Here is a 21,475-nt window from a genome sequence, read left to right as displayed (position 1 = left end):
TATCAAAAATACCCCATGCGAATAATTACTAATTACGTTTAAAAGAACCATGCAGATAATATAGGATTGTGCCAGAGATGCCACAAAACAAAACGCGAAATGTACGGCGGTATCCGTTTGTCAAAATCATGTAAAATATGAATTTGAAAAAATAAACCGTGAATATTTTTCATGCTCAATAGTAGGGTATTCGCCCGGCGAACGCGCGAACAGCGAGGGGAGAGGTAACGCGTCACGCGGCGAATAGGAAGGGGGAGCTTGCCGTGCGGCGCGGTGGTTGACTACGTCATCACTTTGGCATTCGCTCGGCGATCTCGGAAGGAGATGGACGTGTTTTGCGAAGCGTACCGGGTGCTGCAATTAATGAAAATTAGATATTGACGAATGCGAATTACGTGAGGTTGCCTAAACATAAGGTATGAGATTCTTATTGTTAGATATTTCAAATTGTGGCTTTTTATCACTTTGAATCGTATAACTCTGTCATTTTCGTATTACTCCGCATTCTCTATGGGAAAAATAACAGATAAATTATATTAAAATTATATATCTCTAAATGTATGTACATACTATTTATACGTATTATTCTATTTAGTCGAAATTGTTTCATAATTTAAAATAAATTTTGCATTTATCTTTATTTAAAGCATGTATGACATATTATTAATTTTTATTTAATTGTAAATCACAAAAGAGAGCAACATAAATTAAGATATAATGTTGAGATGTCAAAAGCACTTTACGTGAGCATTTATGTAAGAAAAATCACGCTAAAAACTTTTTTTTACTTCTTGTCTTTTGTCAGCACATTGTAATATTGATACGAAATATCTAAAATTATAAAATGAATGTTAAATATTATATATTCCTCGGTGTATCACAATATAATTATATTATCACCTTAAACGATTCACGCCGCTAAGACTAGATACATATAAGAAATTGTTTCATTAATCGGTGAACATTAAAAAGTTAAGAATATATTATTTTACTTCGTAATAACGCGTTAATATTTCGACGGTTGGCGACGCGACCTTGGGGTGGGGATGGCACTGGGTGGCACGAAGCGACGCATCATGTTTACGTTTACGCGTTTAATTTTCCACGCAGTTGTTTTCTTACCGAGATTCGTAGAAGTAAGTAGTCATGTCGCGTGCGACTCTTTTTTACTTTTTGAAATCTCATCGCGAAGAATGCTAAATATAATACGAAACGTACTTAATGAATAATTAATCACTAATAATAGTATTATGTGAATATTCATAAAATATATTTCGTATTATATCTAGCATATTTTGAGATTATTATATATTGGGTCATCTAAAAAGTATCCGCGATTTTTTGTCACTAGATGTGTGTTGATGGTCATATGTCTAGTGACAAACTACCGCGGATACTTTTTAGATGATCCAATATTTCAAAAAGAAATGTGAATAAGAACAGCGCGCGACACGCGCGCGGCTACTTGTCTGTACGAACGGTATCACACGAGTCATAAAAATAGCAACGTTAATAAATACTTTTTAATAATCAAATATGCAAATAAACGAGCAATTGGAACGCAACTTGTGTCGCCGTGTACATGAAACTCGAAAGTGTCTAGGGATTATTGCAATTGAAAAGCAGCCACTACATTGCACCCCAGTGATCCCAGTGCAGACAGTGTAGCTACAAAGAACAAACGTCGAGTTGAACGAGTCTTTCGGACTCTTCTCAAAAGATCATTGTTGTTATAACATCCTGTGTTCCAACATCCTGTTTTGTTTTTATGATTTTTATATTGATCGCGGCGAGAATGTGAATGTGAAAATTGCCGTGACAGAATTACGTAAACGTGACTTATCAGTGAAAATCACAGTGTATAGAAAATAGCGAAAATGCAAGAGCCACGGTATATCGCGAACGCGTGTCAAGAGTATCAGGACGAATTTTACATCGCTGCTGCGAAATATTGGGACCGCATCCCGCCCACAGTGGATGGGATGCTGGGAGGCTTCGGATTTATTTCGCAGACTGACATAAAGGGCTCTACACTCTTCTTAAAATCTCTGTTCGAGGTATGTATTGTTATAATCTAATCTATTACTATCTTCGTAGTTCGTTAATCTATTTCAACATTTGCATGTTTGATAAAAAAATTGATAATTATTTAAAAGACGCCTTACAATTTCAATAAAATTATGCTCATTCGACGCGTTTTTATATGAAAGAATCCAGCAGTAAAATGTGCTCAATCTGGAGCATGCTTTGCATAATCCATATGCGCATGTGCTTAGGTATTTCTCACTGTTTATTTGTCTGCTTTAAAAATACGAATTCTCTGCTTTAAAAACGAGTTCTCTAGGTAATTATTCAGAAAACGCTCCTCATCTTTAATTTCAATGCAATTATGATCATTCGATGCATTTTTGCATGAAACGACAGAATCTGGCTGTAAAATATGCTCAGTCGTGCAAAGCGAAATATTAATCATTAAAGTTGACCACTATTGGGATATAGTTTACGAAACCTATCATATTGATCTAATCAACCTAATAATGAATTGCACATATGCTGGGATTACGTATGCATGCTAGATTCCAAAACGATTAGATAGATCCCTGTGCAAAATAGAACACAGGAGAGCATATATTGAATATATGTATTAAATTTTCGTACTAAATAAATGAGTCTAAAATGTACTTAAAAAAAAATAGATTCAGAAAAGATTAGATCGATTCCTATGCAAGGTTTCTCTTATTATATTAATTTTGCATGAAACACATTTTACTTTCATTTGTAATTGAAACAATTCAGATAAAAATGTTGAAAAAATCAATTTTAAGAGTTCTAATAAGTTGTAGATTTAATCCTCTAACACTGACAATGGATTAATTGGACCCACTTGATTATATTCTTTATCATACACAATAAATTTGAATTATTGTTATTAAAAGACTTAGTATTTTTTTCCAGTACTTATTTAATATTTATTTAGTATTTACTTAGTATGTTTTTTTTCAGCGTCAGTATGTGTTATAGATTTTAATTCTGTTCTTTTTAGTTGAATTTCTTACATCTTTTTATCTTTTTCCTTTTTTTTTCTTTAATGTGGAGAGAAAAAAAGGAAAGATATACTATGGAAATTCAGCTAAAAATAACAGGCTTTTTGGCTTCATTTTTGGAAAGTTAAATATGCAAAAAAATGAAACATGTTAAAAAAAATTGTTCTGTTTTAGATAGAAAATCCACCTTCTAAAGCATTTGCCCTAGATTGTGGTGCTGGTATTGGTAGAATTACAAAAAACTTATTATTAAAATTTTTTAAACATATAGACCTCGTTGAGCAAAATCCAAAATTTCTAGAGGTAGCAAAGATCTCCCTGGAAAACTGTTCATCGAGAATCGGCCAATATTATCCTATTGGTAATAAATTTATCTAAATATTCTATAAGGCTGAAGTTTGTTACGACATACATATAGATATACTCGTCTTTTTTAAGGATTGCAAAACTTCTGCCCTATGCCAAATAAATACGATCTTATATGGTGTCAATGGGTATTGGGACACTTAGAAGATAATGATTTAATAGAATTTTTTAGAAAATGCTCGTGAGTTATATTTTACTCTATTATAGAAATACGAAGTCTTATTTCTTACCTTGTAATTTGGATTTGCAGATTGAGCCTGAAAGATAATGGTGTGCTCGTGGTGAAAGAAAATATCACAACTTCAAATAATATGGAAATTGACAAGGAAGACTCTTCCGTAACGAGACCAATGAAAACCTTACGGTCTTTATTTGAAAAAGCTGATCTTATTTGTATTAAAGAACAACAGCAAACTAAATTCCCGCGTGGTTTATATCCGGTTCACATGTTTGCCCTTAGACCAATAAATCAGTGAATTAGTCAATAATGCGCAATACAAATCGAATCTCTGATTACTGTAATTCCTTAGATATCTAAATTATTTTATTTAATTCTATTTTCTTAAATTATTTTAATTTACTTAAAAACTAATGTAATTTTATAAAACGAAGAAAGTCAAAAAGAAAACTCATATCGTGCATTTTTTTATACGTAGAAAGAAAATAAATATTAACTCTATAAATTCATTTTATACAAAAATGATGTTGCTCATAATTACAATAAATACATTTCGCAATCAATTGCGTTATTGCATCATTCAGCAGGAGTAAAGTCCTTTGTAAAAAAGTATAATAGTTAAGAAATTTAAAGGAAATAGACACAATAGAGAAGCTATCAGTGTCATTTTTCTTATCGCTTATTAGAGTTTCAGAAGTGGGATTAAGCTGTAAGAAGTAAGTGACAGCACGAGAAAATTTCAGGGCGCCCTGGGATTCGAACCTAGGAATCTGGGAACCGAGACCTAATCTTCTCCTTATAAGAGATATAACCGTATCTCCAGATTGCTAAACATCCATCTTCGCCATACAGTACTGATGCCGATAGTTTTTTTGTTGTGCCTATTTCCTCTAATTTCTTACAGTAGTTTACTTTGGCCGTATTTTTTCATACATAAAACGCTGATTTACGTCTTGAGGGGAAGCATTTATGAGTCGTCTTTTCACAGCATGAAAATGTTCCAAAGCGAAATTATAGAATTCATTTTCCATCTTCCATATAACCGATTGCTGGATTATGTCTACTGTTTCAGGTAGTGGATTGAGTTTTTGTGTAGTTTGTCGTAAGTGTGACTTATTATCTAAAAATTAGAAAGCATCGATGTCTTCTGATATTATTTCAACTGTGATAATGTAATAAATAAAAGATTACCATTATACCTTCTGAAGAATCCCTTCTAATTTATTTATTTTCTCAAACACTTACTATGTAAGAAGAAGTTGTACGCTCCTCTAAAAAATCGTGGTAATACATTCTCCAATACTTCTACAAATTCGTTTAACTCCTCCGTTACTCCAACCAGAAAGTAATACCTTTGTAGATTTCGTTTAGCTTCCTCTAATGCCCAGCTATTACCAATTTCCCTGCAAAATGAATAAAATATACTAATAATGGTTATTATATCTTATTGTTCATTTAAGAAAATATAAAATTGAGATAAAAGATTTATTTGAAATGTTTTGTTTCTCAAATTATTTTAAAAGAAGAAAATTTACCAACAAGCTGGATCGTGGCCACATAAAAATGGAATCTGTAGCCACATGTTATTAGGATCACAGTCAGGTTGACCACTATTTATACATTCGTCAAATGTCTAGATAAAATAATTACACAAATGTATTCCGTAATTGGTAATACAACAGAAACGAAAGGATAATTTTATTTATTTTATGAAAAAATAAATCAACGTAAAATAAATTTGTTTATGTGATACAATTGGAAAGGTGATTCTACATGAAAAAAATAAGTAAATACAGAATAAATTTTTTCACGAGATTTTCGAAAATCGATTTTAAATATTCGCTAGTACAAGTACATGTGTTCCGATTTAACACATCTCGCTAGAGTGTAGGCTACTATCTACTCACGTTTTATTGAGTAATCAAGAATAAACAAAATAGGATATTTATGTACAATGAATTTTATTTTGATTTTATAAATTGCTGAAAATGTTACTCGGAAACAAAGCCTTATATGAAAAATGTTTATTCTATCTTTTTACAATTTATTTTTTCGTGTGGACTCGTCTCCTTACCCATTGAATCACTAGTTAGAATATCTACACATATAGAATATCCTATATGTGTGTATACATACATACACGCGCGCGCGCGCGCGCACACACACACACACACACATGTGGCGAATTAATACACAACCTTTGTATCTCCATGTTTCTTCCTTATAACATGAGGTCTAAAATTATCTCCGTATCTTAAAAAGTAATAATATGATATAAATCTGTCTAAAGGTTTCCTCAATAAATTTATGTACAAAGGCATACGTTTAGTACCAAATCTGAAAAATAAAATATTCGGTAAAACAAATAAACATTTATTTTATCTTGCAGAAAAGATATAAATCTTGCTGTACCTACTTTCCAAAATTTAAAAACGCCATGTGTCCATGGTAAAATGCTGGTTTTATACTATTCCAGTTTGATATATTGTTTGCAAATTGAATCTGTACATATAACATATCTGTGTTGAGAATGAATTCTATCAAATAAAATATAGCGTATCTAAGCTTTGACAAAAAAGAAAAAAATATGTAGACAAGTAAAATATACAGACTTATTTTCTCGCAATATCATGAGATAAAGAACACTTATATCGTGCTCTATAGAAAGAATATATTTCAAAAAGTAATTATATGCTTTTAAATAAGATTCTAATGCAAAAAAAAACTAGAACACACTACAGTTAAGCAATGCATAAATATTCTTTAATTAATAATAAATATATAACGTACTTGGTTAGCAAAAGTAAGAGTGTGCATGTTATTGGTCACATTAATGTGGAGCACATGATACTTATTCTGCTTGCACAGGTCATAAACTAATCCCATGAAACTTGTGGACGCTGTTTTTGGTACTCTATTGTATATCACGATAACATCCTCTAGATCATCCTCAATGCCTCTTCGCGCCTCGGCGTGTCCATTGTCATACCTAGCATCGATTCGTGCGACAACATCATCTAGAAAGAGAATCTTGTTACTTCTGCTCAACTGCGAGCAAATCGAAACTGGCTACATTCAAAGTTACAGCTGAACACATACGGAGTGATCTGTAGCTCTCCTCCAAGTTGTTTAATCGCTGTCGCAGATAGACTATTACGATGACGAGAATTAGGATCAGAACCCATTGCGCGAATGGCAAGTTCCTCAGTATCATCTTACGTCGTCGCTCAAATCATACCTATCATCCGCATCGGCCGCCCGCGAGCGTGCCGTACCCGAAGCCGAGTTAGCCAAGAGAGCTCAAAATGTATATACGCCAGGTGTCCACGCAAAGTATCCTTCCTTTCCCGTGTGTATCAGACCCTTCTTTATAAACACGCTTATCTTTGTACGCCAACGTTCGACTGACAGCTGTCGAATTGTAACTGTAGTATACTATACAATAAGTACTTTATCTATGTCGTGGCCATTGACAAAATCGAACAAAGCGTATGATTTTTAGGTTAGAAAATCACGCGAAAATATCCTGCGAGCTGCGAGAAACTTGACTACGATTGGTATTTCTGCCATTCATTTAACTTTCCGCATAGTTACAAAAGTCGGTAAGAATATCTTAAAATAAAATAAATTATATAATCTGATAAATATATATACATTAGATTATATATAATATAGCGAAAATTAAAAATTGTATTGTTTGGACGCTCAGAAAATATTCATAGTCGAAAAATTTAGCCTCTAAAATTTGGAATATACCCGAAGCTCATTCGTTTTGTTAGAAAAGAATGTATTCATTATATAAAATTGCTAATTAGTTTATTTTCTACAAATAAGGTTTTTTTTATAAAAAAATTTTCTTGTATTAGTACTTTTTGCACTCATTGTATATGTATATGTAATATGTAGGATGTTTCATTTTAATAAAAATTGTGAAATATCTTGGAAACGAATTAACACAAAAGTAGTTCAGATAAAAGTTATATTCATTTAAAAAAAAATTGATTTTATATATTCCCTTCCAAACTATATCTTGTCTGAATTAAGTATTTTTATGTCCATTGCTTTGTTTTCAATACATTTCTATTAAAATGAGACACTCTATACATAATAAGTACAAAAAAAGTATTCATATAAGGAAAATATCTTTAAAAAACCATATTTTTAGAAACAGCCATTTTTATTTATGAGACTGGTATAACAAGCCAGAGGCTTAACATAAGAAGAAGAAGAAGAAGAAACTATTTTTGCTGAATATACTTATTTGTTAATAAATTGCTAAGTAATGTTTATTTTCTATAAGGCTTTTTTTTTATAAAGCCGCCCTTGTATGAATACTTTTTGCATTCTAGCACACATTCTGTATATATGCGTATGTCATAATATATAATTAACGATTATTTTATAGGAGACACAATGATTGAAGTAACAACATTAAGAATATTAATGTATACGTTTTATAATGAACTTTAGGGTAAAAAAGGTTCGAGTCTAGTACATATATGATCGTGATTAACAAATAATTCCTATAAATACACAGTCGCAGATCTGTTTTTTTTTTAGCACAATATATCACAAATCTCATTATCAATTTATTAAATAGTTCATATGATATCTATATAATTAATACGTAGGTATACATTAATTACACATATTAATTGTTATTGATTTATATACATTTTTATGCACTAGAGCGGTGTTACGACATCGTGCATTGCGTACCTCCATGTCCACGCCCTCGCTACCTCCTCGAACTTTTCGCGATCGCTCATATACATTTCTCCTAATTCTGGTTCCATACACACCTATTAATAACAGTATTATGTTAATAATAATATCAGTATTAACTTAAATATATTATTGCTAATCTTGATAAGTATATAAACATAATATATATCAATATATAGCATCAATTTTTAGATTAATTTTAATATTAAAATTTTTTATTTTATATAAATTGAAATAAATAATTAAAGTAAATATTTAAAATATTTTTATCGAACAGATTGATTCTAATTTTAAAATAATATACTTACTTGGCAGTACGGATCCGTAAGCAGACTCTGTACACTAATAAGAACTTTAGATATTGTAAGAGCTAGCGACCAATTATGATGTATCGAATCAATACCAACATCTCCATGTCTTGATACATTTGGGTGAAGTATTTTTGTTAGAAATCTCACTATGGGTGGGCACATGGGATAACTATAAGAAATGTACATATGTTACATAGAACATTGATAATATAATATAAAGCAAGAATTGTTGTATTTTCTTGTGTCCATGAATCCAGAATTCCATAAGTAATTTGAAAATAAAGTTCTAATTTTTATATTATAATTTATTGAAGTCTTTTTTAAGATATTCTTACAATTAAATTAAAAAAATTTTAACAATTTTGTAATAGAAAGAAGAATCCTATATGTATATAAAGTAGTATGTAGTAAGTTTCTTTTAATATAATATATACCTGAACGGTACTTGTAGATATAGATAAAATAATCCTCCCTCATATGGACTTCCTACTGGTCCTGTGATGGTGGCTTGCCAATGACAACACATATGATCAAGAGGCATCGCCTCAATGCCTTCAGGTGGATCGATTCTTAAGCTTTTGAGTTCGCTGCGCAACCTGTTTCTCCGCCAAGAGTTTTCCTCCATCCTAGCAGGTCTCGATCGCAGGGAGGTCTGCGCCAAGCATGTCCGACATGGAGCTGAAGAGGCCAGATGGTCATATACCTTGTACCAATTTTTAATGCAGCCAATGGGCTTGTACAAAGGCCAGCGTAATTTCACATGTTGCTTCCATTGCAACTGTGTAACGTGTGTTGATAGCAGGCCGCACCATCGTCGACAAACATTTGCTGCCGACCATAAGCTGATGTCATCGAGATGCGAGAAGATGGCGAGCAGCACTTCAGGAGGCAGTCTTTCTACCAAACCTGGCTCGTTGATGGGTTCATGTTCGATGTGTTTGTGATTCGATAATATCTCCAGCCGTTCCGATAGATTATAAGGTCGCGACGGCTCACCTACATCCTCGTATACTCTATAATTCCAATGATATTGCCCAGGTTCATTGTTCTGACCATCGTGACCCAGCGCAAACATCTCTGGCATACTTCGTAGATTTTCTTCCACTCTATCATGTACATTTAGATCGTTTCTGTTAGCACAATTCTGGTGGCAGTCAACTCTTGTTCGGCAGACCATACTCTGCAGGTCGAGATTCACATCGCGCGATGCTGAAGCATTTCGCGCAGATCCTACTACGCATATGTCAACGGAATTGCTATTTGAATTGCTCTGGAGCATGTGATAATTGCATTGAGGCGTCACGTTTTGATACTGCGGATAACATCTGCGTGAAATGTTTGCATTATGATTGAGTGGATTCTGTTGTGCGTTTGGAATATTAGGATTGACACTCTGCGGAGAATTTTGCTGTTGTTGACTAGTTCTTCTCTCATGATTATAATATAGATCGGTTGGCTCGTCATTTCCTGAATCTTCATCATCTGTTTTCTATTTTGAAAAAGCATACACATATATAAGACTAACAATATTATTAATAGTACATAAATAATAATCTCTTAAATGATATGCCCGGAAAAATTTGATAAAATCTGTTATACTGATATACATCCAGGAATAGTTCAGTACTGAACTTTATGCTCAATGTATTTTATAACCTAGAAGATCCCTATCTATTCCTAACAAGTCACAAGTAGTTTATAGATTTGATGAAAATGTTACTGCAGATCATATTCATAGTGTGTTCTCGTTTTAAGATTGTTTTTCTTAAGATGTAAATATGGTTCTGTGATTGGCTTATGACATCTCAAGACTGTATTTAAAATCGTCTTAAATATAAGAAATAACCATGGATATTAGTCTTATAGTGTATTTTCATTATTTTTACTGCAAAGGAGTTAATAAATCATATGCTTTAATAAATGATTTATATTAACTAATCATTTATTAACATTTATTCATTGAATAAACATTTAAAAATGTATATATATATATATATATATGTTTATATCTATATGTACATATATATATATATATATATATATATATATATATAGTATATACATACCATTATATATAGTACATATTTCATATTATGTGAAGTTAAATAATTATCAAATTTATATGATATTGTACCTCACTGAAGATTGGCATCTGGAGCAGATCAACATCATTAGGAAAGACAAATGCATGACATGTTGCACAGACTGGTTCCTCGAAACATGGTCCATAATATCCATTACAAATATAACATGCAGTTGTCTACAAATTAAAAAAAAAACTTACATATGAATACATAAATTTTTATTAAAATATAATAAAAAGAAAACTATGAAATGACACAAAAATTTTAGTCGATCCATTATTTACAAATACATATATACTTATAACAATCAAGTTATAATAGGATAATGATTGTTTTAACAATTAATCATATAATGTCAATAAATTTCTCGCACAGGGAAATAATTTATATAATAATAGATATAAATCGTCCGATATCTTTATCTTTGTTACAAAATCGCGACACTCGATCATTAAAATGTACGCAAAAGTATTGGCAAAATACGGTAATACTCGAAAGAAAAAGAGAGGAAGATAGAGCGGAAATTGGCTTACCGAAAATTGAAATTCGGGACAGGGGACGTATTCGATCGACTCGACAAAATCGTCTTCTAGATTTAGACTAAGACTCAAGTCACCATTCTCGCTTATTTTCTCGCTGTTACCGTTCTGCGTGCAATCAACAATCTTATCACCTGCCATTTTGTAACAATCATTCGCGAAATGTATGTAATGTAATGTGATGTATGTATGCATATACCATGCGGGCGGTGCAATTCTTTCAGTGCTGCCAAACCAGCAATGAGAAAGTCACCAGATTTTTCAATAGAAATAGGGCGCTTTTTCTAATTGTAAAATTACTGAACACTTTCGTGTACCAGAGTATTAATCATGAAACTTTATCCCTAGAATGGAAAGTGAAAATTGGAAAATTTTTACCATTAAAATTAATGAAGAAATTTTTCACTTTCCATCCTAGAAATAAAGTTTCATGATTGATACCCAAAGAGAAAAATATAAGGGGGAACATGAGGGCCTTTTTCCTGTAAAATGTGACGCGTAGCCAATAAACTTATAGCTCCTAACATGTTCATTGGTTAACGCATTTTGCCGTGCGGCAAACATTCCCGCGTCCAGTGTGCAAAAGCCATAAGCTTATTGGCTACCGCTTGACGCTTCAAACAAAACACAAACTTCATATTTTGCCGCGCGGTAAGCGTTTCCACGTTCAGCAGCGTCCAGTGTGCAAGAGCTATGAGACTGGATTGTTCTACTTTTCGGTAAATTTCAACTCACTGTCTTATTTTCTTACTCTATTATGCTCTATTATTATTCTTATGTTTGTCTAGTAAGTAATTATCACAGATTTCTATAACTAGATATATCAATGTAATAGAAAGAGATGAATCTGATTCCGCATCCTGCGCTGTCCTTGTTTCAGGGCGCATTCCACTTAACTTCGCAATAGTCGCGAGCATCATTTCATTTTGTTTGAAAACGATAAGGACTTGGGTTAGAATAGGAAGATGTTCAACAAGAAAACAAACGAAACGTAACATCTATCAATTAAGTTTTACCATATAATATAAATTAAGGGTAAGTTTGTACTAATATGCATATTTTTTTTACATATGTATGTATATATTACAGTGGCGTGCAAGTTTCTATTCATATATATATATATATACATATATATATATATATATATATATAATTTTTTCTAAAAAATATAATTTTTCAAGATCACATAAAATTTGTCACCTTTTAAAAATTGAATTATATGATTTTTAAGATGACTGTTTTATAATTATTCTGCATATAAAAAAGTTAATCCTATAGAGAAATAGCTTATATACATATTTTATATTTTATACGTATATAGAGTGGCGTGCACAAATTTCCAGCCAGTAACATTTAATTTGTACTCTAATTTATAAAAAGTGCCTGATAAAATTTTGATCATTGTCAGGTGTACAACAAGATTTCGTTATTTACATCTTATATACTAACACTCGATAATGATTAAAATTTTATGACTTTTTTTTATAAATTAGAATACAAAATGTCTGGCCGGAAATTTTTACATGCCACTGTATATATGTATAAAATATAAAATATTAACTTTCTTATATGCAAAATAATTAAAATAAATAAAATAATCGTATTAAAAATCATTTAATTTTAAAAGACTATAAATTTTATATGATCTTGAAAAATTATATTTTTTAGAAAATAAACTGTTGAGATTCGTTGATATATATGGTATATATTATATATATATGTGTGTGTGTGTGTGTGTGTGTGTGTGTGTGTGTGTGTGTGTGTGTGTGTGTGTGTGTGTGTGTGTGTGTGTGTGTGTGTGTGCGTGCGTGTAATATATGTATATAAATTTTATATATAAGTATACCGATGAATCTGCATACAAAAGTATTAAATTAATGCTATAAAGAAATCAATGGCTTTATGATATTATATTTTATATTTTACTGACACACGTTATGACGTCTAATATACATATATATATATATATATATATATATATATATATATATATATATATATATAGCTAAAATATTTTCTCAATTGAACAATTTTTTTCCAAATGCAATTGGACAAATATATGGAGATAATTCGCCGTATCATTATTATTTTGCTGAAATACTACACCGAAATAAATTTGCGCAAAAAATCACTATTTTAGAAAAGATCAAAGTTTCTGTATCTGTTTTTATTATAAATATAATGATCTATATAATTGCAGATCACAAATTTTATGCAAGATTTTGTCATAATTTCGTAAACCTATTGGGAAAAATCTTAACCAATGTTGAGAATATTTTTCATATAAATACTTTTCATATAAGCAAATGCGATTGAAAGAGATCGTATGACCGCTTGAATATTCTTCAGCAATTTCTTCGCGGAATTCAAACTAAAAATATTCCCAATAGGAAATAGAGCTCCTAACAATCGAAGCTGGATCGTACTTAAATAATTCAATGTGAATTTATATATATATATATATATATATTTATATATATATATATTAGGTGTTGGAATTAATTCGTAGCGTTTTACAAGTGATGGGAAGTACTTTCATTAATGTATTTTTTAATGCTCATGTGAAATAAATAACATTCTTTCATTAAAAAACGCTACGAATTAATTCCAACACCTAATATATATATATATATATATATATATATATTACATACTCAAATTCTGTTAAACTGCACGCCAAATTGATTTTTTGGCCTTGAAACGCTATACCGACAGAATTACCATAGTATTATCACAAATTAAATTATCTAGTAATTTAATAATTTGATGTTTTTAATATGTTTATCAGCATTATTAAGATCTTTCTAAGATATCTATGAGCATCAAACTATTAAATTGCTAGGCAATTTAATTTGTGATAATACTATAGTACTATAGTATAGTATTATAGTAGTTTTGTCGATATTGTGTTTCAAGATCGAAAAATCAATTTAGCGCGCAGTTTGGCAGAATTTGATGTGTAGTATATAAATTTACATCAAATTATTTAAGCACCTGCAAAGATCCAGCTTTGATCGTTGAAGTAGGATTTCATTTGTCCATTTTTGTCGTACGACAAATGTGTGCAGGACAGAGAGATCCTCAGATCTCTTTATTAGACTCTATCTTATAGCTAATCAACAGGCTTAAAAAAATTTGTCATACGACACAAACACACAAATGAAATCCTATCCTTACGAGATCCTATTTCCTATCAGTTGTATATTTACATGAACGATTCAATAAGATTCTTATTGTTGATATTACTGTAAAAATATTGCGTTGAGTTATGAAACATTCATGACACTAGAAGATAATGAAGATTATCTCGACGTTATACATAGTTTGATCTGAAGATAAAGGTGTTTCTGTAATTTCAACAATAATTGTAGTAGCACTTATATGTATTAAAAGAATCGATTTATTAGTCGACAAAACGATAAGTCTTGCAATTAAAAAAAAAACAAAATAATTAATGAAAACTAAATGATATATAATTTATGATTTTAAAGTAGCATTATAATATCATTTTATGTTTGCTTACATTTAGAGATTCAATCGGTTTTTAGAAAATAAAGACTAACAAATAAATTAATAGTTAAAATAAAAGTAAAAGATTAAGAAGACATGCTTGTATTTTATTTTTTATTACAGATAAAATACATATGTTTTTTTTTAGAAAACAGCTGTAGCTTATTTATACATTTTATTTATAATTATTGTTACTAAAGTCTGTTATTCAAGAGAGTTCGTATGTATAACGCATCTGTATTACAATCACCAAGGCGGTCACAATTGACTTATAGAACTGAAAAATGTGCTTTTATTGTACAATAAAATTAATGAGTTAATGAGAACAATTTTGCAAAACTGTATTAACTGTGAAACAAGTTTTGTGTAAAATAATAATAATAAAAAAATATATAATGCGATTAATTGAAAAAAAATTACTTGAATATCTGTGATGACTATTTAGATACATTTATACATTTTCCGGAAGACTGAATATATTATGTTTGAGTTATATTTATACTTTTACTATAAATGTAGAACGTACCCGGCGAACAAAATCATAACCAAAGTTGAAAACTCCCATGCCAAATTTTATCTCCCTCTGTTTTATTTGCAGTATAAATTGTAGAGTCTAATATAAATCAACAATTGAATGAAGAATAAAGTTAGGTACGAATAACTATAGATAGTCAAAATTCTATATGAAATTATGTAGTAATTATTTACTTGCTCACGTAGGTCTTCATCAAGATTATTATTGGATAATTTGTAAAGAATTGCTATTGTCTCGTTTGCCTGAAATTATTATTAATATATTAAAATTTACAGTTAATAAATTAAAGCTTGGAGTTAAATTGAAAGTTTTATTCAAAAGGAATAAGATCAAGTAACTTAAAAAAATAATTAAATTATTCAACACGTATTAATATATTTGTTATTTGCGAAATTGTTAATTCTTTTTGCTTATTATAATTACTTAAAGCTTATAATTTATCATTACCTTATAGTAGATAGTTTGACAGATATGGTTTAAAGTTAGAATCATGATGCTATATACGATGCCCCAAATATAAATAAATAAACTATTTAAAACCTGTCCTAATATTATATCTTTATTTATATATATAGTATAAATTTCGCGACATAGCTCTATAATAAATGCAAAGTAAGATGTCATTTGTAGTGACATTTGTATATTGAATACTTTGTTCAGCTCGCGTGATATGAGGCACAATTGCAGATGGACATGCCTGTAATTAAACCGTAATAGTTATAATTAAACGAAACACACAAAGACATGTATAAGATATAGTCTACGCAAAAATGTTTTAGTGTGGAAATCGATTAAACTTTAATTACAATTTGTAGTTTGCATATCTCACAATATAAATTGAAGTTAAAATAATATTTATATATAAGGATGTTTTATTTTAGTTGATATGGTCTGTAATAAAATTACTTTTCATTAAGTACTATAATGAAGTTTTGTTTCGTTAAGTACTTTAAAAAGTACTTTCAAAAATTTTCGAAATCAGCTATAAGAATATGCAATCAAAATAGGAGTTTTCAGTTAAAAGTTTTAAAATAATTTTGATGTGATTTTAACAATGCTATCTAAGGAAAACACTAATATTTCTGTGCCACTTATTCTACGTAACTCTACATAACTCCATATAACTATTCTAAAACATTGATGTTTTATTGTATATGTTTCATATAAAACATACACCACTAACCTTACAACTTTTATATAAAATATTTTTCCTGAAAATGCTTTCTTTTAAAAATAATAGACTGTATCAATTCAAATGAAACATCCTGTATATGTATATCTAATGTTTTTTAACAATTACATTACAATCCACATATATTTCTTGTATTCCTTAGCTTCTGTTCTCCGTTGATTGACTAATAATCTGTTTTGTCTTTTGGTACAATCTGTATCTTTTAACAGATCAAAGTAAAATACATGAATGTGTTTATTGACTTGTTGGAATCTGGAGCTAGTGTATCTGAGAATTTAATGGAAGATAACTAACTATATCTTAGATTGAAATTTATGTTTAATGAAATTTATTTATTGCTATATATACATATATTTTATTATTAATAAGTAATGAAATAACAATAAATTAAAATTTTGTATTTTTTTATTTTAATATATTACTAAACTTTTATTTTAATATATAAAACTAAAATAAGGGGATAAAAATTGAGAACGAGCACCATTTCTTATTCCAGAGACATGAAAAATTCATATATACATATATACGCAAACTTGTGTACTTATTGAGATATAATTAAAAATGTTTATTAATAGCTCAACAATTCGACGTGTTCATGCACGTATTGAATTAAATAGGAGACACTTGGAACATTTGTTGTAATTAAAAATAAAAAATCTATAGTATTCAATAATAAATATTACTTTTTTATTTTTTATTAATAAATATTTGAACTATATCTCATCAGAAACAATGGATTTGCGAATATATATTTATCTAAAGTTTATATAAAGTTTATATTATAAACTTTCACGTTTTGTAGTCTTTCGTTTTTTCTGAAGCTCATCTTCGAGGTTTATTCTTTTATTATAGGTATACCTGTATATATTTAGCATATAGAATAATATGATTTTATTATTTTTCAAACAGAATATATTTTTATTTTTAATATTACTTTATCATTTAAGCTATTTTACAATGCATTACATATACATATGTCTATACATATAACTTTAAAAAGTAAATAAATAAATTATAAATAAATATATACATATATATATTTATTATACCGACCCCAGCATAGTTCCCCAAGTCAAAGCACTTAATGTATTGACATGAAGCAAATAATTTCCCAAAAATGGAACACACATATGAGTGATGCTGAAATATTTGTAATTCAACCAAAGACTATCGCATGCATTCATGAAAAAAGACATTACAATCCATCCGATTATTATTCGAATTATCCAATTACGCAACCATTGATATTCCTTTACTGTTCCAAGCACTTCCAATGTGTCATCCACTATAGAAAGTTTACGTAAGCACATTTTTAATTCCTTTAAGAAACATTAATTTATATGTTATAATTGTGATATAAAGAGGAATTCTATATGTTGATAAAAATTAAATTATTATCAACATATGTATAGAGAATGTGATAGAGAAAAGAGAAGTTATTAAAATATAATTAGGATTTGAAGTATAAGATTTAAAAAATTATAAGGTATCTGAGCTGAATAAGGCCCACTAAAATGTATTACTTAAAAATTGTATTACTTAAAAAAACGCGCTTTACGCATAAAATAAGGTCACTATATTACAGAACGCCATTTTGCAACACGAATGTAAAAAGTCCGACGTATTTTTACTGAACATGAATCCGGTAGTAAAAATTGACTATCACGTTATCATTTTGAGAAAAAAATCTTAATGTCAAAAAGGCAAAAAACGAAGACTTTAAACTGATTTTAAAAACGTTATAACACCGACAACTAATCTTGTTGTTTAAATTAATTTCCTTAATGCCACATCAAAGTATTAACTTTCAGCTTTAAAATGCATCTTAGTTCATTTCGATATGATTTATTTTCGAGATATAGCAATTTGAAGATACAGATAATTCTTTTCTCATGTAATAGTATCTAAATAACATTATTTTAAAGAAAATTAATGTTTTAAATATTTTTTGAAATGTTTATTTAACATTCTTTAATAGAATATTGATTACGATTATTATAATATTAGCTTTCAATATCACAATTTCCCTTTACATTGTCACAAATGACTCTATATTGTAGGATTATCGCGATAAAGAACATAGGTTAACAATTTTTTTACATTTAAAATTAAAATTAAAATTAAAATTGATCATATTATCTAATTAATTTAATTTATTTATATTTAAAATATAATATTTATATAACATTTTCAAAAAAGGAATCTTTAAATTAATTAAGTAGTTACAAATTATAGAATGTTTAAGTTCAATTTTTTATTTTTCTGTCACGATAACCCATAGTGACCTTATGTATTTAAAAGATGTGCCATAGGAAGTAGATAAAGAGCTAGGAAATTAAAACCGATAGCAACACATTGTTTAATGTAATATAAACTTATGACGAAGTGTATGTATGAACCATTTTTATAATATAATAATTTACTTCAAAGTTTATCAAGTGCACATTATTTTATAGTTTAATATTATAATATATTATAATATTATTTAATTTTCTAGCTATGGAAATAGAATAAATAAGTGAATTATTTGCATTGAATATATTTTTTTTAGGAACAATAAACTCTTATCAAATAAGAACGATTTTCAATGCTATTAATTTTTAAAAGCTAAAATAACATTTAAATTATTACAAATTTAATTATTACAAATTTAAATTATTACAAATTTCCAAAGATTAAATGATTAATTATAGACCAAATTAAAAATAATTGTGATGTTTTAGAGTGGAGTAAGTCCTAAGGGATTTTCTTTTTATAATTAATAATTTTAAAACTAATTTAGAAAGATGTTCAGTTTCTTTGTCATTTTTACTTTATTTTGATTTGAGCCTTATATTCATATGCAATGAGGCCCAATATCAGAATTAAAACATTTTTTTTTTTCGTTTACTTACAAATATTCTATATAGAAGATATATTTCATTTTTGTGAGTGATGAAAATAAAGATTTTATTTTCACTTACGTTAGTATTTCCATAAATAGAATTTTAAAAAACAAAAATTAGATGGATCTTACTTGGCTCAGCTATCTTATTGGAAGTTAATTCAAGACAATAATATAAATACAAATATTAATTCTATCAAGCATTTTGAACGCAACAAATAATATATTAATACAACATATTAAAACTGATATTTATTTTTGAAAGATTTTTATAAATTAATATTTGTTTCTAACCATGAGAGATCAAAATTAATCGTCTCTATATCCGTTTCTATTAATGTAGTTTAAGTTTTATCTTAAACTAAATTTCTTTTTATGATACCCGTTTCTATCAATGTAGATTAATTTTAATTTCGGTTTAATTTGCTCTTTATTTTTTTCTAATTAAACTATGTACTGTCTCTCACAGAAGTGATATAAAAAAAGAAAAACATGAAGAACGGGTTGAATTAAGGTTAAAATTAATTTACATTGATAGAAATGGACATCAATGAAGAAAATTTCATTTAACGATTAAATGAAGATTAAAAAAATATTGAAAATTAAAAAAGATTAGAGATTTGGAATATTTTTAAAAATTCTTACCTTAAAACGGAATATGCCAACAAGCATCGACACAATCGCAGTGATCATTATTATTACACTAGTCCAAGATATGTATAGACTGTATAGATATGGAGTATAACTATTGTAAATTAGATAATAAAAGAAATACGTAAAAAGGATCGATGTGATTAAGAAATACAAATAAGTGAAATACGGTCTAGGTTGTCCAAGAGGATATTCGAACAAGCCTAAACCGCAAAACGAGCCGATGATCAATAATGGCGCCAATGCTGTTTGGATTGTTTTCGTCATGACTACTGACTAAATTTAAATCATATCTTGCTGCATGGAACACAAATGCGTTTCAATATTTTCTACAAAAATTTCAGAAACAATTTTTTTTCTTTAGATCCTTTAAGAAACTTTGCAAGAATTACACTGTAAAGTATATTGAATTGAAAGTGCTATTTGACCAGCAGTATTGAGCGAAAGAATAAATACATTTAGATAATCTAGATTAGATTGCTTTTTTCTTGCGGAATTATTATTTATACATATGTAATTATCATAAGGCGTAAATGATCATAAGTAATAGATAGCTTTGCGATATTACGTTTTTATATTAAGTTCAAATCTATTTAATCGTTACTCTTTATCTATATGATTTATAAATAAACCTTGATATGTTATACATTCTTTAAATAAAGATAAATGCAAACATTTTTTTTTAATTATGAAACAATTTGGACTAAATAGAATAATATATATGAATAGCATTCATATATACATTTAGCGATAAATAATTCAAACATAATTTACCTGTAATTTTTTTCGGATTAAGAATGAGAAAAAGAAATAAAAAGTGAATGACAGAATTAAACTATACGAAAGTAACAAAAAGCTTCAAAGCATCAATTCTTTATTAAAAATATTGTGTTATGCGGATTTCGTGTAATAAAAAGTTATAACTAATAATCGCTTATCGTATCACAATTGAAATATCGAAAATATTCATGAGTTGAGTGTGTGTGTAACGAATGTAAGAAGTAAAGCAAAAACGCAATGAAATCTATTCATCGGAGAATATTAAAAATGTAAAGGATATATATTATTTTAATTATTTTGTAAAATGCGTTAATATTTCGACAGTTAGACGCGGTCTTGGGGTTGTTGTGCGGAAGGGCGGCGTATAATTATGAATGCTTTCCAGCAAGGACACAATCAGACACAGAAAATTGTTCCATCCTTGTTTAACAACAAGGCAAACAACAAGGATGTAATGATTCACTATGTTACACAGTGTCTGATTGTGTCCTTGCTGGAAAGCATCCTTTGTTTATGAGCAGTTACTACGTAGTCATTCCCATACTGTGATTAATATGAGCAAATGAGGTAATCGCGCCGCATGACTCTCTTCTTCACAATTTTACATTTCTTTTTGAAACATAATTGCGATAAATGCTAACATGTAACGTTGTATTTTATGAAAACTCATAGTATA

The 21,475-nt window shown here is 28.9% G+C and overlaps 4 protein-coding genes across 4 annotated transcripts; 1 reads left to right on the top strand and 3 right to left on the bottom strand.

The window, feature by feature from the left end:
* Nucleotides 1-300: 300 nt before the first annotated feature.
* Nucleotides 301-4,798, top strand: Ntmt (N-terminal methyltransferase). The gene is made up of 4 exons (XM_011069509.2): nt 301-2,057; nt 3,219-3,405; nt 3,483-3,591; nt 3,661-4,798. Exons 1-4 carry the CDS (start codon nt 1,878-1,880, stop codon nt 3,884-3,886), a joined length of 702 nt encoding a protein of 233 aa, XP_011067811.1. The 5' UTR covers nt 301-1,877; the 3' UTR covers nt 3,887-4,798.
* Nucleotides 3,750-7,848, bottom strand: LOC105154168 (Heparan sulfate 2-O-sulfotransferase). Its single transcript, XM_011069511.2, has 7 exons — nt 6,688-7,848; nt 6,379-6,605; nt 6,005-6,090; nt 5,787-5,925; nt 5,124-5,221; nt 4,834-4,991; nt 3,750-4,708 (listed from the first exon to the last, which is right to left on the bottom strand). The coding sequence occupies exons 1-7, from the start codon at nt 6,800-6,802 to the stop codon at nt 4,497-4,499; spliced, it is 1,035 nt and encodes a 344-aa protein (XP_011067813.1). The 5' UTR covers nt 6,803-7,848; the 3' UTR covers nt 3,750-4,496.
* A 171-nt stretch (nt 7,849-8,019) lies between these two features.
* On the bottom strand, nt 8,020-11,465 carry morgue (modifier of rpr and grim, ubiquitously expressed). The gene is made up of 5 exons (XM_011069513.2): nt 11,242-11,465; nt 10,759-10,884; nt 9,059-10,113; nt 8,622-8,793; nt 8,020-8,390 (listed from the first exon to the last, which is right to left on the bottom strand). The coding sequence occupies exons 1-5, from the start codon at nt 11,440-11,442 to the stop codon at nt 8,274-8,276; spliced, it is 1,671 nt and encodes a 556-aa protein (XP_011067815.1). The 5' UTR covers nt 11,443-11,465; the 3' UTR covers nt 8,020-8,273.
* A 2,557-nt stretch (nt 11,466-14,022) lies between these two features.
* Nucleotides 14,023-21,202, bottom strand: LOC147909244 (uncharacterized). Its single transcript, XM_087407894.1, has 7 exons — nt 20,014-21,202; nt 17,538-17,803; nt 16,593-16,751; nt 15,740-15,989; nt 15,466-15,534; nt 15,284-15,370; nt 14,023-15,034 (listed from the first exon to the last, which is right to left on the bottom strand). The coding sequence occupies exons 1-7, from the start codon at nt 20,284-20,286 to the stop codon at nt 14,966-14,968; spliced, it is 1,173 nt and encodes a 390-aa protein (XP_087264020.1). The 5' UTR covers nt 20,287-21,202; the 3' UTR covers nt 14,023-14,965.
* Nucleotides 21,203-21,475: the final 273 nt, after the last annotated feature.

Source organism: Acromyrmex echinatior, chromosome 7 (assembly GCF_024713525.1).
Source record: "Acromyrmex echinatior isolate Ae372 chromosome 7, ASM2471352v2, whole genome shotgun sequence".
NCBI lineage: Eukaryota > Metazoa > Arthropoda > Insecta > Hymenoptera > Formicidae > Acromyrmex > Acromyrmex echinatior.
The sequence above is the reverse complement of the archived record's forward strand: the minus strand, read 5'-3'. Positions and strand labels throughout refer to the sequence as shown.